This window comes from Mastomys coucha, unplaced genomic scaffold, assembly GCF_008632895.1.
Source record: "Mastomys coucha isolate ucsf_1 unplaced genomic scaffold, UCSF_Mcou_1 pScaffold4, whole genome shotgun sequence".
Classification (NCBI taxonomy): Eukaryota; Metazoa; Chordata; class Mammalia; order Rodentia; family Muridae; genus Mastomys; species Mastomys coucha.
In genome coordinates, this window is record NW_022196910.1 from 43,521,938 (window position 1) to 43,538,246 (window position 16,309).

General features: G+C 42.1%; 1 protein-coding gene across 2 annotated transcripts in view; it reads right to left on the reverse strand.

Moving 5' to 3' along the window:
• Positions 1-2,241: 2,241 nt before the first annotated feature.
• The window catches only part of Kcnmb4 (potassium calcium-activated channel subfamily M regulatory beta subunit 4), a 65,073-nt gene continuing 51,005 nt past the window's right edge, over positions 2,242-16,309 (reverse strand). Inside the window, exons 3-4 of one of the 2 annotated variants that reach the window (XR_004112863.1) lie at positions 13,899-14,045; positions 2,673-2,785 (exon numbers count right to left, since the gene is read on the reverse strand). Coding sequence is in view for 1 of the 2 variants with exons in the window: in XM_031349880.1 (XP_031205740.1) it covers positions 2,617-2,785 (169 nt within the window). In the remaining variant the exon portion in view is untranslated. Of the gene's footprint in view, positions 2,786-13,898; positions 14,046-16,309 lie in introns of both variants that reach the window. The other variant, XM_031349880.1, reaches the window with a different exon arrangement.

Here is a 16,309-nt window from a genome sequence, read left to right on the forward strand (position 1 = left end):
ACAGAGACAGAGAGAGACAGAGAGAGAAAGAGAGAGGGAGAGAAGGAGGCAGGGAGAAAGAGAGAGAGAAAGGAAAAGAGAGAGAGAGAGAGAGAGAGAGAGGAGAGAGAGAGAATGAAAACACTAAGAAGTCAAGCTTATTTTTAACAAACCCTCTCAACTTGCTAAACCTATGGGGTTTACTTTTAACAAGTTTAAATAAGGAGATTCAGTTTGAACTGGCTGTAAACAAGACATAAAAAATACATGTGACTTCATAGATTCAGTGTGTTTGTCCTGTTCTCAAAATTACCCTGTAGCATACAGCAGCATGTATGCTCTTTGGGCTTAAATGGACGCACGTAGTTAATATAAATCACGAGTATCAAATTGACAAATGAAAACTTGGGTTGACTACAATGTCCACCTCTTTTAATTCCAGCACAGACTTACGTCCATGGGCTCTTAAGATTTACATGTTCTCGATGAGCATAAAAACAGACTTCATCGCCCTCCTTGTGATGCCAACAGGATGATTTTTCTCTGGTTCCTGGTTTCATGGTACCCGGTGCTTCAGGATAGTTCTGTTGCTAAGACAACAAGGATACTGTAAAAGAAAATGGGAACTGAAGTCAAGGCCTCAAAGGATGTCATAAATAGTGCACACTAGGCCTTGTTCACAGTGAAACCTGCAACCTCTGAATTAAGAGAGAGAGAAAGAAAAGACTGTGTTCTTCCAGTGTTGATTCAGAGGACGAGGGTGCTCTTGACAGCTTCCACTCTGAAGCTGAGAGAACAGTGATGTGTGGATGTGAGGGAGGCAGTCAGCCCTTCACTTCCTTTTCAAAACCCTGTGGAAACACCAGAGGGAAGTCTGTCCTTCAATTCCAACTTCATTCTAAGGGTAGCATGTCTGCAGGGTTAGAAGAAAGCCAAGGTCAATGCTAAGTTGTTCCCTCCACTGAAAATATGCATCTCATCTGAATAAAGGCTTGGTTCTGGGTGGTAAATAGGGACCAGGGATCAAATATCTGCTGAGACTCATGGTTGGTATTTGAAACTCAGTCTTTTAACAGATGCAAAGATGAAGGTTTCTGATGCAGCCCTGGCTGTCCTAGAACTCCCCATGTAGACCAGGCTGATCTTGAACACAGAGAGATCCACAAGTGTTACCACGCCCGGCTTTGCCACACTTTTGAAGGTACAGAAAGCCCTGCACCTGCAGTAAAGTGAGTCAGGTTGCATCCTCACTCTGTCTGAGCAAACTGAACAACTGTAGCAGTCATCCTGCTGTGACACCTAGAACATCAGGGCAAGGACAAAGGCAAGGGAAATCAAACACCTGAGCTGACTTTGTTAAAGGAAAATAACATTTAACTATGAACTGAAGAGTGTTCTTCATGTCTTGTACATTCTACTGCACAGAGATAAGAATCTGACAAAGAAGAGGAGGAGGAAGAGAAGGAGGAGGAACAGGAGGAGGAAGAAAATAGGGATGAGGAGGAGGAAGAAGAAGAGGGGAGGAGGGAGGAGGAGAAGAAGAGGAAGAGGAGGAAGAAGAGGAGGAGGGGAGGAGGACAGGGAGAAGGAGAGGGAAAAAGAGGAGGAGGGAGAGGAGGGGAAGAGGAGAAGAAGGAGAGGAAGAGAAAAATGATGAGAAGGAAAGGAGGAAGGGGAGGAAGAGAGGGAGGAGGAGGAGGACGAGGAGAGGGACGAGAAGAGGAAGAGCAAGAGAAAAAGGGTGAGGAGGAAGAGGAGGAGAGGGAGGAGAGAGAAGAGGAAGAAGAGGAAGAGTTGAGGCTGGGAATGTGGTTCAGTGGTCCAGAACTTGCCTATCATGTGCAACACCCTTGTTTTGATTCGTAGCACTTCAAATGAATGAATAAATAGGATGAACATATACATAGGAACTCTGTGTCCCCAGAGCGAGGACAGGCCTTCTTCGAAATCAGGTCCCTCTCTCATAATGTCATCTGGCCACAAGAAGGCTACAAGGCAGGCAAGTAGAGGATATTTTCTTGGTCTTTGAAGGAAAGAGACAGAAGTGGCTGCAGACTGAGCTACCCCTGTAGAATTCCTTCTTCAAGTAGGAGTCAAGATACTATGTACTCATGGAAACCAATGGTTATGTCTTAAGGTCAAGGGTTCTGTAGATTCTAATGCTCACAATCAAGTAAGGGTGTAATCTAGAAGAATCAAGTGGAAACCATCCATCCCTCCCCCCCACCTTAATACCCTGATGATCTAAGCATTAAAAAAAAGTAGAGAAGAACACAGAGCACTGTCTTTTAATATTTGTGAGGAGCATAAATCATAATGGTTTGTATACTACACTATACAAATAACAGACCATTACTTTCCAAAGAAAACTGACTTCTTTGAGGGTTTCCCATCAGTTAGTCACTCCATAGAGCTAAGAGCTTGACCCTTTAGCCATTGCTACAGCACATGGAATACAGGCAGTAAGTCCCCCAGTCTTCCAACTGTGCCTGTTTCTGCTGCTGATGAGGGAGGGGGCCTCTTGAGGCCTTCTTGTGGCCCCTTCTATCTCCTGCTCCACCAAATGTGGGCTCTGCAGGGTAGGCGAGTGCCGATGAGGCAGCTTTCAGTCTTGGCTTCCCACAATCCTCCTCCCCTTTAAGAGAACTTGCGTTTCTTCATGGCTTCTGCCTTGACTGCCAGGCTCTTGGCACAGATGGTCAGGACCACGATGAGAACACCCACCACAAACGCCACCACCGGCCAGAGGAAGCAGTGCAGGAGGACAATCTCGTCATGTGTGCGCTGTAGGAGAACGTCTTCTGGTCTGCAAGAGAGTGGAGGACAGGAAAGGAAGACCAATCAGTCTCTCAGCCAAGCAAACTCTATACAACCTGCAGACAAGTACTCCCTGTCCCAGAGGGAATAATCACCCTTGAAAGTGATAACTCTGATTGCAGACACCATACCAGTCTGCTCCAAACCCATTTCCAAAAGCTGTGAGCTCTTGAATCAAGTAATTGGTGCAAATTTGCATATTGCTTATTAGATCATTTGCATGCTGCAAAATGTCAGAAGTATAGCATCGCTTTGCTGTGGTTTTCTTGCATCCTAAATGGCTTCCCCCTTTCTTCCTTACCCTTTAATCCCACTGGCCAATGGGCTTAGATGAAGCCAAACGTTACTGACGGATAGGCATTCTCCAACAAACCAAAATGCCACCGTGGCATTTAGACGGATCCCAGGTGATTTTATTTTAAGAGGGAAAATAATGTATTGTCTAAGTTAGGGTGACAGGTACATAGCCCACAGACATATCTACCCTGAAGCACTGGTCACATGCATCCCAAGATAACTATGACTGCAGACCAGTACACTGAAATACCACAACACTACATCATAGCTTCAAAGGGTACTTGTCAGATCAATGGAGCTTGGCTATATGAACCAAAGACTTTATTAAGAAAGCCATGGATGAGTTGAATGCACTGTCTTATGTTTCTGTGTGAAACTAATTGTCCATTTGAGCCCCTGCTCACTCTCTTGGTAGATCCTGCAAAGTGTTGTCGATAGGTTTCTATCTTGCCTGTGTGGACACTGCCTCGATTCCTATGTTTGTCTCTGATAGACAATAAAGATGAGACACGATCCACGAGCCATGCTCCCTCATCTCTAGCAATGAGACAGATGTCTGGGAGCTCAGCTTTCCTGCAAGAGGCTTATATTTGATGGAATATTAGCATTTCATCTCTAGGAAGGTTTGCTCAGTTACCTACAACAGTTATACAGCTTTGCTTCGTGCCACGGCCACTCCAGTGAAATCCGAGTGGACAGGCCCAAAAGCTTGACCACGGATCTGAATCAAAAAGCTTCAAAAGAGCCAGGCGGTGGTGGCGTACGCCTTTAATCCCAGCACTTGGGAGGTAGAGGCAGGCAGATTTCTGAATTCGAAGCCAGCCTGGTCTACAGAGTGAGTTCCAGGACAGCCAGGGCTATACAGAGAAACCCTGTATCAAAAAACCATAAAAAAAAAAAAAAAAAAAAAAAAAAAAAAAATGAAAAGGAAAGCTAGCTTCCTGCGGCCAGCTATAGCTATTGTGTATATCTATACACAATAGACTGAATGGAAACTATTTGCACCTGGCTTCTAGATCCAGATGACCTTAGTTAAGGCTGACTTTCTTTCAGTTGCAACCTCTGCTTAGTTCCTGCCAATTTACATATATATACTTTGCTGTAAACCCATTGTGTTTCCATTGACCTAGATGTACCTTGACTGTTGTACCTTGACCGCTGTGCCCCGCCCCCCCCCACTTTTCTCTCCCCTTTGTATTAACTATAAAAACCTGATGCCATATTTGAGAATTACATTCAGATTCTGCACTTCCTTGTGTTATGTCTGTCTGCCATTTCTTTACTGACATCTTGCTGACCTGACCAGAACCCTGTTTATCCCATGGGTGGAGGAGCCAAGACTGGCTGGCCTGTGGGGATGCTGCACCAGTCCAGAGGAGATAGCTGCTGCTTTAGACCTAGCATGTTTCAGATGGCCTCAGTTGTACTGTGACCACTGAGCCACTAGATTTTTCTTTTCTCTTTTGTAATGACTGTAAAAGTCTGATGCCATTTTTGAGAAATACATTCAGACCCTGCACTTCATTGTGTCGTGTCTGCCATTTTTTAATTCGCAGAGGTCTTGCTGACCTGACCAGGACCCTGTTTCTCCCACAGGTTGAGAGGCCAAAGCAGGCCAGCCTGCGGCAGGTGGCACCCGAACAGGGACTCTGGCAGGTAAGACCTTTTCCTTCCTTCTTTCCTTCTTTCCTTCCTTCCTTCCTTCCTTCCTTCCTTCCTTTCTTTCTTTCTTTCTTTCTTTCTTTCTTTCTTTCTTTCTTTCTTTCTTTCTTTCTTTCTTTCTCTTTCTTAGGCAAGGCTAAGGATCTCATCAAGAGTTCTGCAGAATCTCTGGTAAAAGATAACCAGTCAAAAAGCCAAGGAATTGGTTACCATGGGGCAGTCTGAGCAAAAAACATGCCTAGATGGCTCTTCGGCTGTAGCGCAGAAAATAGCCTTTGCCGCAGGGATGTAGTGATGGAAATTCAGCACTTATAAGAACCTTGGAAACAGGAAAAGTTCTCAAGGAAATGAGATTACATGTTTTGGCTGTGGAAAACCGGGACACCTGAGGAAGGGATGTAAAAATCCCTCAGGAAACAAGAAGTGCCTTCTTCCAGGTCTCTGCCCATGCTGTGGTAAAGGGAGGCATTGAAGAAATGAATCAAAGTTCCATAGAAATGTGGCTCTGCTCATTAAAGAAGCAGATGAAAATAGTTAGACAAGAAACTGGGCAGGCAGTGGTGGCTCATGCCTTTAATCCCAGCACTTGGGAGGCAGAGACAGGCAGATTTCTGAGTTATACAAATGGCATGAGAGAAAGAGATCAAGAGACAGAAAATGGATTTCAGAGTTATCCCAGAGACAGAGAGAAACTGAAAGACATCTTGCTTTCTCTATGGCTCATTCAGGAGAAATTCTTGGTCTTAATTCCGTATTATAATTGGTGCACCAATTTGTCTATATGACGATTTAAGTCGGTCTTTGTGTTGTGGTATGCATGATTGTCGTTCTATGTTTAATGTTAAAAAAATTTAAAGAGATGGTTAAGCCGGGCAGTGGTGGTGCACGCCTTTAATCCCAGCACTTGGGAGGCAGAGGCAGGTGGATTTCAGAGTTCGAGGCCAGCTTGGTCTACAGAGTGAGTTCCAGGACAGTCAGGGCTATACAGAGAAACCCTGTCTCAAAAAGCCGAAAGAAAAAAGAAAGAAAGAAAGAAAGAAAGAAAGAAAGAAAGAAAGAAAGAAAGAAAGAAAGAAAGGAAGGAAGGAAGGAAGGAAGGAAGGAAGGAAGAAAGGAAGGAATTAAGAAAGAGAGAAAGAAAGAAGTAAATGGTTAAAACCTCATCTGCTAGTTATCCAGCTGTTGATTAAATCTCAGTGTACACATCGAAGGCTGAGTTAAGCTGCCCTGCTGAGAAACTGCTTTTAAGAAAGGTCAACAGCTTAAGTTCTAAAGCAAAGGAGCTGATATTTGTTTTTTCTAAATAAGTTCTGCATGATTATCGGCTTATAGGTTATTGGGTATGATAAAAAGTTGTAACATTGGTAACAGAAAGCTAGTTTAAAACTGGTAACTCAGGATATGTGGCATTAAAGGTACACATGTGGCATGATTCAGCCAAGATGGCTGAAATCTCGGCAGACAGACTCCAGGTGGAGTTTAACAACTGCTTAGCACAATCTAAAGGCCGTGTTTTAAGTTGCAGGCCATTTACCAGGTGGTAGAATTCAGAACAGCCATTTAGTAGCTGCTTAATATCATTTAATAGCTATACTTTAAATTATGGGCTTTGTACCAGGTAATAAAAATTTTCTCACGATTCTAGTCTGAGAACCTCTGGCCTAACTAACAGTCGAAATTGACACCTCGAAGTCACCTCTGATCCAAAGAAAATGAGTAAGAATGGGTAGAAGCGCAGAGTACACTGAAAGGCTGAGTGAGGAAGCCTTAACTTACTCAAAGAGCACTGGCTTTCCTTGGGACGCCTTGAAGTCAACTCTGACCCAATTGGGAATGAGGAAGAACGGGCAGAGCATAGTAAAGGAGCCAGGGAAGCCAAAACTTACACCCTACAAGGCAAAGAGCCAAGGGTGAAAGTAGAGGTCTCCAAGCCTAATGAGAGAGTAGCTGGACTAGTAAGACTAGCTGATAAATCATTTAATGGATTATTGGAAAAACCCACCAAAAAATAATATCACCTGGTACTTCAGGAAGAGAACAGTAAAGGCACTGTATTATGTAGCTTATCAGTCAACACCATGATTTTACTTTCCAAAGTTTTGGCGTGCTCTTAAGCAGTTATCTCAGAATGACCCAGGCTTACTAACTACAGTTCAAAAGCAGGGATACACTTTAAAAACTTTGTAACATGAATGTAATATTTTTAGTATTGATTTTAAAGAGTATAGGTTGTTTAAAATTGGGTTTTACTTTCCAAAAGTTATGGTTATGGCTTACAAGAGTAGTAAAAGTTAAAAACAGCTGTGGCCAGTACGGGCCTGCTGCCCCTTTTAAAAATGAGCTTAATTAGATAGAGTGGTAAAAGCAAAATTTAAGATTGGAAAGGAGATCTTAGTGAAAATTTATCAAACAGGCTGTTGATAAATTATTTCAAGGAGTTTGCACCACTAAAAACAGTTAGTAGACCCAAAAAACAGTTCAGAGACCCTCAAGCAGGGGTTCCTTTTGTTACAAGCAATGCTTTTACAGCACCAAGATTATAAAAAAAATGTTTTAAGTATAAATCAGCTTGAAAAGGGAACAAGGATAAACAGCAAAATTGCCCTTGGAATCTGATCTCACTACAGGAGGTATAATCTTTGGGTGTGACTCAGGTGGTATGCTCAGACAGAAATATTTACATTTGAGTTAATGCAAAAGCACAGAGAGGCCTAGGTAAGTCCTGTGAGGCATTCCTTTTGTTATACAAAGGGACCTCTCTCCCTACTTCCGGGGAATTGTTTTTAAGACAAAAACAGCATTATCACAATTCTATCCAGGTGTGGTTCAAAATAAAATTTAAACTTAAGATTTATAAAAGGTCAATGAGGTCACGGAATTCGTAGAAACAACACAATCTGGCCTACCTACTTCATATAAAGTTATTATGTATTTAAAAGGTTGTTTTTCCCTCTACATCCTGGTAATTTTAAAGATTTTGCTTCTAGTGAGTTTGTAATCATTAGAAAATGTTGCCTCTAAAGATGGCTAGTAGCCTTACATTATGTATAAGTTTTTTGTCTCTGCTTCAGTACAAGACGCCAAGACTTTGAATTTTTCAGTGTAAGTTCACTATTAAAGCCTCAGCTATATCAAGAGTTATATAAAGAAAGAAAAGATGATTTGCTTACTTCAAGTTATTTTCAAAAGCTTCTAGGAAATGTTAATTGGCTAAGACCTTACCTCACCACAAGACTTAGGCCGTGAGAGACAAAGCGCTTTTTGCAGAAAGTCAAGAAGCTTCTGTAAACACTGCTGTCACTTGTAATCAAAAGTTTGGGGTTTTCAATATGCCCACAGCAACTCTTTGGAGAAAGAGAGCATTAATATAAACTCATCTTTTCTCATGTTCAAAGTAAAGTTTTAGCATCCTATTATGAAGCTGTTGTGATGTTAATGAAAAAATTATATGATAAAGTCATGAAGGTATTTTAGAAGAAATGTCTTAAAAACCCGAGGAGACATCTACTCCTTGTTTCAAACAGCAATTAAATTAGTTATTGCAAAATACTAATTGATATTTGACCTATTAAAGATTTTTCGGCAAAATTAATTATTATTCAAAAGACAGATTGTTAAAATTTACTTAAATACATGCTTTTATATTTCCTGTAAATTTTTGTATGCATCCCATAAAAATACATCTACAACTCTTCTATGGGAGAAAAGGATATGTGATTAGATCACATGTTTACCACAAATAATTGAACTATGTGCTATAGTCACTGTTTTTAAAGTGCTAAAATCACACTTTTAATTCATATTCTGATAACGAATATATATGGCTCAGAGTTTACAATTGCTTAGAGTTGTTCCTTTTTAGATATTACTAATTCTCAAATTTTGCAATTCTTCATGCTTATACAACTAAAGTTAAGAGAAAGTACTGTTCCTTTAGAAAACTGTCTTTAGACATTTAAAAACTCTAAGATACCTTAAACTGCCTGGACAACACTCCTTAAGGCAATGCCACAACAGATTTGTATACCAGGTGGATTATAGACTTTACACAAAAACAATTTGCCATATAATCTTATTCTTTGTATCATTATAATGGTAATGGCTTGTGATGATAATTTTGTGTTTTTAAAGAATACTTCTGATTTAAAAAAAAAATGAAGACGGAATATGCACATATAACTGTTTATACCTTTCCAGGCTTTTCCAGTTACAATTGCCTTAACTGGGAAAGCAACAAAAATTGTAATCATTGCCTACATTAATCTTCTATGCTTGGTGTTCCTAATTAGATTGGAACAGATAATGGAACTGGCTATTACAGTCAGGCATTTGAGATGTTTTGTTAACAATTTAATGTTGCCCATATTACTGTGATTTCTTAATTTTCTCAAACACAAGTAACTGTTGAACATGCACATTCACACTCTGAAAATTTTGGCTTTTAAGCAGAAAAGAAAGAATTATATCCTTGTGCACATTATTTAAATCATTCTTTTTATTTTTTAAAAATTTTAGATGCCAAGGATGGCACCCTACAACCAGGCATAATTATGCTTGGTGAACTGGAACAATCCTTTTTATTGGAGCCTAGAAAGGGTCCAGATGTTTTAATCACCTCGAGAAGAGCATATGTTTATGTTTTTTCCACAGAATTCAGAATCCCCAATCTAGATCCCAGAAAGACTGGTCCAACAGGCCCTGCCTCTCTCAGTCACAAGGATTCGAGGAGAAGAGGAGGGAGAAGAACAAGGGAAGCAGACATCCACCAAAGACTGCAACAACGAAAACTGCTAATGCTGCTGCTGTTCAGCCAGATTTATTTGGACTTATTGCTGCTAATATGAATTAAAAAAAAAAACAAAACAAAACTCAAAGCTCAAACAAGCTCCCCTATAGATTGTGTCTCTTATCTGTATGCTATGTTGTTTGTAAGTTAGGCTAGCTGCTTCATTTCAGTAGACTAAGGATCATCTGCAGGGAGTGTGGAAGGATAGAGATATTTCTCATGATATGGAACAATTAAAGGCAGAGATTTCAGATATTAGCAAAAGTCATTTGGATACTTGGAACATTGATAAATTGGCCAGTGATTTAAAAAAATAATCTAAGTGCACTGAATCCCTTACACTGGGTTCAGTATATTATCTTGCTTGCTATTGACATTATTTTAGATCCCTAGCCATGACAAGGCAGGACATCTGGAACTTCGTCTAAAAAATAATTAAAAGGGTGAAATGCCATGCTCACTCCAGTGAAATCCGTATGGTCAGGCCCAAAAGCTTGACCATGGATCTGAGGCGAAAAGCTTCAAAAGAAGCCAGCCTCCTGGGGACCTTTTGGCATTCCCTAACTCAGAGGTGGCCCAGATTTGTCCTTGCCCCCCAAGATATGATTTACTAATAGCTAAACAAAAATTGGACATTGTTTTCTGACTGACCATCAATGTTCCAACATCTTAGCTGAACCCAGGCTTGGAATTTCTTAGGGAGTGTTACACATTCAGACTAATTGCCTCTGGCATTGTTAGGGAGACAATGAGGTAGGTAGGGCATTGAAGCTTACTGAATAGAAGTTGATAATCCCAGGGCAAGGTCAACTTTTCAGTCACTACAGCAGTTGAATCACTCCTAGGAATTAGCAAGAGTGGGACCCCTGGGGCATGTGTCTGCTCACCCAGAAGATTAGCATTAGTTGGGCGTTTACTAAGGATGGGCGGGACCTTGAGCCAAGTGTGAGTGAGGGTGTGTACTGCGAGCATTCGAGCTTCGAGCCTCTACCCTCCTGGATGGCCCGAAGTCCTGGGTTGGCCCACGCAGGGCCAAGTGTGCTTGAAGCCCAGGGGTGCTGCGCCAGTCCAGAGGAGATAGCTGCTGCTTTAGACCCAGCATGTTTTAGATGGCCTCAGATGTACCTTGACCGCTGAGCTACCAGAGTTTTCTTTTCTTTTTTGTAATAACTGTAAAAGTCTTATGCCCTTTTTGAGAAAATACATTCAGATCCTGCACTTTCTTGTGTCGTGTCTGCCATTTTTTTAATTTGCTGACATCTTGCCAACCTGACCAGGACCCTGTTTCTTCCACGGGTTGAGAGGCCAAGGCTGGCCGGCCTGCAGCAGCTTCCTACATAGGTAGATATGTAGGATGCAAAATAATTTATCCCATTATCCCCAAGAACATCAAATGCTTCTGAGGCTAAGGGCAGTGCCTTTTGTGGGGAAACACACTCCTGGAGACTCCCATTCATCATAGCTCTTATTTTCCAGGAGGCCGCAAAGGACACTGGGTGCTTCTCTTTTCCTAAGCTTAGGCTATCATAACACACCAGCAGAAGCCTTTGTGTAGGCTGCATCTGAAATGACTGAGTCCTTGTGCTTCTCTTCTTTGGTGCAGGATGTCAATGTTTGCACAGGAGGGGAGGTTATAGTTGGCATTTCAATGAAAAGCTATATTAAATGAATGCAGAAGGGCTGGAAAAATGGTTCAGTGGTTAAGAGTGCCGGCTGTTCTTCCTGAAGTCCTGAGTTCAATTCCCAGCAACTACATGATGGCTCACAACCATCGATAATGGGAACTGATGCCCTCTTCTGGCAGGTAGGCGTACATGCAGATAGAGCACTCATATACACTAAATAAATAAATAAAATTAACGCAGAATCATTGTAGAAATGAGGCCCAAATCACTCTCAGCTTGCAGAAATTACTCTGATTACTTTTATAGCAACCCACTGTCTTCAAGGCCTGGGATGTCATTCATTTAAGTTCGGATGCTTTTTCTCTCATTTAAGATGCCACGAAGATGTGGCTTTGTCATGGTCTGTCATTCTGCACCCATTTGTTGTTAAATAACTTCTTGCTGCTGCTGAAAAGCCTGCCTGTGTTGTGGCCTTAGTATCCATGTGAAGTTTAAAGAAACTGTATGTCCCAGTCTGAAGAAGTAGAGGCCAAGGCCCCAGAATAACCCAGGCACAAGACAGGCAGAGTCAAGTCTAGAGTCCTTACAATCTGCTAGGCCAGCTGTGCCTCAGCTCATTCCCAGCAACGACTGCCCACAACTGGCAGGTGACCCTCAGCATGCAAGAGAAGGTCCAACCTGCCTCTCAGGATACTCTTCCTGGAGAATGCTATTCTACACCTTTAAAACTCTTGGTACGAAGAGGAGTTCTATTTTTTTCATCATAAAGGTCAGATGCACAGCAACATGAATACACTTGATACCAAGGAACCATGCACTGGAAATTGCTGGTGTGAAAAACAAAAGAAAGGAGAAGAAAGGGGACTAGGGTTTTTATTACTATAGTAACTGTATTGCAATTTGCATAAGTAATGTGCTTATAAAGCTGATTCCCCGGTAAAATGTTTCTTTTGTATTTTCTCCAGTCATTGCTGAGGATGGTACTGAATGCCATTATCACAATATGGAACAAACAAGCCAGTGAAACAGCTCCTAAGAGGTAGGCTGGAACCATCACACATGGAGCACAGGCTTGAGAAAATGAGAGGAGATGGGCAGAAGAGTAGGGAGCAACCAGAAATTGTTGGCTCCATAAGCTTGTTTTCCTCAGAAACTTTCTAGAATTCCATCTCCTGGATCCTGGGCAACCCTTATGTTTCAGAGCTTTAAGTGACAAAATAAAATGACTCATTGGAACTGAATTTGAACCACTTCAACAAATCCTTCTTTGGAGGTAGAAAAAAATATTATCATACACATTTCCTTAAAAAGTATGCATATCTCTTTCTATTTGAGACAGCCCTAATGTGCTCCACAGTCTCCTTGGATAGGAAAAACTAATTTCTCAGGTCACTAGTCGCTTGGTTATATGATTTACTGAGATCGCCTTTAAATGGCTTCTTCAGGCCTAATATCTACTCATTCCAGCTGGGCTTATAGCACCTTAATTGAAGGCACCCTCCTGCCTCAGTTATCTCTTTCCTCCAGGTTGATTGACCCAAAACTCTTTGGCTTAGAATTCATTTTCCTTCCCATAGTTATATGGTAGAACTGAAGAGGAACTCTGTAGAGGAATTTTCATTCAGAACAAGGCTGCTCTGCAAGAAGAGATCACTGCCAAAGACCTTCTAGGTCTGTGTGATCTGGCTGGAACACAGACATATCTTTAATCCCAGGAGATTGAGGGCAAACAGATCTCTGAGTTTAAGGCCAACCAGGTATAGAGCAAGTGTCAGGTAAAGAAAAGCTTAGGTCCAGGTGTGGTGGTACATATCTTTAATCCCAAACAAGGAAGGTAAAGTCAGTTTGTAGAAGGAAGCACCCATGTCTGAAAGTGATGTCTAATCAAGTGATGAATCAGAGAAATATTTGACAGAATGGGTAATGCCCAACTCTCACGAGAAGAGAGAGAAAAGGGAAGCTACTTAAGGGAGAGACAGACAGCACAGGAGGAAGAGACTACAGTACAGGATACAGCAGAGTTCGTGGAGAGCAGTGCAGTGGAATGGAGGGGGAGAGTTGAGCAGCACAGAAAGAGAGAAGGAGGTGGTGTCACCAGGAGAGTTGTACAGAAACAGACTAAAGAGAGAACAAGCTAGACACTGGTGAAGACAAGATGAGCCAGAGAATGAGAATGAGCCAGAAGATTAGAAAAGATTGCTGGTGTTAGTGTGAGGCCAAGCCGAGCAATTCAGAGGCTGAGAGAGAAGCCAGATTGAATCAGTCAGCTGGGAGAGGAGTTTGAGCCAGAACAGCTGAAACCAGCCAGCCAGAGTTCAGAAAACTAGAAAGGGTGAGCTTATTCAGCAGTAGGTCTCAGAGACTGAAAACATTCTAGGCCTAGATAAGATTGTTTGGAGGCTAGAAGCTTCCAGGACTAGGCCTAGGTTAGCAGATTGAGGCATTAAGCCCCTGAGACAACAATTACACCAGGAGAATAACTTACTTTTACTGAACTCTTAAAAATGAGAGACCCCTCCCCCCCCCAAAAAAAATAAGCATGATTACTCTGTACCTAAGGACTTTTAAAAAGCAAGCAAGAAGGTCCTTTTGGGGGATGTGGGAATTGTAATGGAAAATATGACCGTAAGTATCATAAAAGAAGAGTAACCTTGGAAAGTATGACCGTAAGTATCATATGAGAAGGATAACCTTGGAAAATATGACCATAACTATCATAAAAGAAGAGTAACCTTGGAAAACTCCCGTGTGCAGCTCCGAAAGAATGCTGTGGTAATGATGGCGTCACCTTTGTTGGCTCACTGTTTTCTCACACACAGTGCTTCCTGAGCACATGCTACCTGCTGGCTTTATGGCGGGCCACATCATCCTGTTTCATCCTGTTTTAAAGGGAGCGGTGGAAGGGATTAGTTTGCCGAAACTCATACCATCTAAAGTGATGGCATCATGATTTGAAACCACATCTGTGTGATTTTTCTCTTAAGCTGTGTTATTTACCTTTAAGCCAGCTTTTCTCAAGCTAGATTGACGTGGTACTTGTTTCAAGCCTTTGTTCGGCTTCCTCACCTCAAAATCTGAAGTTTGTGGGGCCCCAGAGGTCTTTTAGGGACTCTGGAGGGTAAACCTATTTATACGTGAGCAAGAAGCATTATGTAGAGGTCTAGTAATGAGAGAATGTAGATTTGTATCCTAGTTAGCCGTTTCCCAGAGTACTAGTGCTAATTGATACTTAGGTCCTGGTGATCTTCCAACCCTCCAGTGATTCTATGTAGCATGTGCACTGTTTGTGAGTGCTTACTATGTATCTTAGATAGAGATCTAAGATAGAAAACACACACACACACACAGAGTAGACAGAGAGAGAGACACACACAGAAAGAAAGAGACAGAGAGAGAGGGAGGGAGGGAGAGAGAGAGAGAGAGAGAGAGAGAGAGAGAGAGAGAGAGAGAGAGAGCAGGGCCAGAGGCTAAGGCTTGGAAATTCAGACCATGTTGAGGAATTTGCCATAGGAGGCCCATGGTTTGAATTGACAGAAGGATGGCCCCTAGGCTAGCCTCGATGGATGCTAATCAAATGAGATTAAAAACCATAGAGTTTGGGGTAGATCATCTTAAATATAGAAAATCTATTCCATTTGACTTTGTTTCATCAACTAGGAAGGGTTACAGTCCACAGTACTTGTTCTGTTGGCCACTGGGGAAAGAAAACAATGATTTTAAAATAAATACATAAATAAAATAAGAAATGTCTTAAAGCTAATCCATTCTTATCAAATTCTCAACAGGAAGTAGGGGGTCTCAGCTGGTAAAGTGCTCACTGTGCAATGATGAGGGTCTGAGTTTATGCCCCCAGAGCCTGTGTGTCTGTAACACTAACATGCTGAAAGCATGGACAGTGCACCCCTGGGTCTCACTGGCAGCCAGTACAGCCAGTCAGTGAGCTCTGGCATCAGGAAGAGATGCTGTCCCCAAAGACAAGACACACACCTTTCATCCCAGCACTTAGAAGGCAGAGCGAGGGCCATGTCTGTGAATTCAAGGCCAGCCTCACATAATGACTTTCAGAGGTGAAGGAATAAGATAAGGTAACCAGCAATAGTGGAAGACACCTGACATCCACATGCACACACACACACACACACACACACACACACACACACATGTGCATATGCACCCACATGCCCAGAGACATATACCTGACCCATGCACACATACCACAGCTTAAATACATTACAATTTACAGGTATGATATTATAGACACTGTACCAAGAGACAAGATGACCCACTTAAAAAGGCTCTCTCAGTGAGATCCTCCAGGGAACAGAAACCCTTCTAGATCATCAGGAGTCCTTCTCAATCCCCTGAGCACAGGATTGTTCTCATCATGGAAGCTGCTACAGTGTTAAGATTTTGACCCGTTTTAGCAAGACAGTAAGACTTCCTTCTGCCAACTTAAGCTCCTCTCACCTTGCCCTGTCTGTCTTGTACATTTAAAATTGATCTTAATAAATTCTCCCACTCATTTCCCTCACCCTGGGTACCGGGTGTTGAACCTAGGGCCTTGCAAGGTTATGTGCACACTCTACTCTTACACAGTATGCACTGACAGACCCCAGTCTGAAAGGCTGGAGAATCTTAGAATTTAAAATGAGGGCATTTAATACAAATGTATGGTGTATAACCTTTACCTAAAAGGACATGGAGGGCCACTGTAGCCAGCCAGAAATATAAAATAGCCAGTTCTAGGAACTGAGAGCCTCAGGGCTCTGGTTCCTGATACCTGCCCCTCCTGAATGATCCACAATGAGGGCGGAACTAAGAATGAAGGTCTAGTGGTTTATGAGACTCTCCACCCTGTCAACCAGTAGATGAAGATTACATTCCTAGAATGAATGTGTTCCCCTCCCTAACTGAATACCTTGGGTCAGGTCCCTCTGAAATTTTCCACTGTTTTTATGTTGTTTCCTTGGTAACTCTCTCTCCGCCCCCAGCTTCCCTTAAATACCCCCACACTTCTTGTGTTCGGGGTCGAACTCCTCTGACTGGCAAGATCATGAGATCAACCCAGTACCGGTATCCCCAATAAACCTCATGTGATTGCAGCAAGTTCGGTCTCTCGTGAGTCATTGGGTGGTCGCGTCAT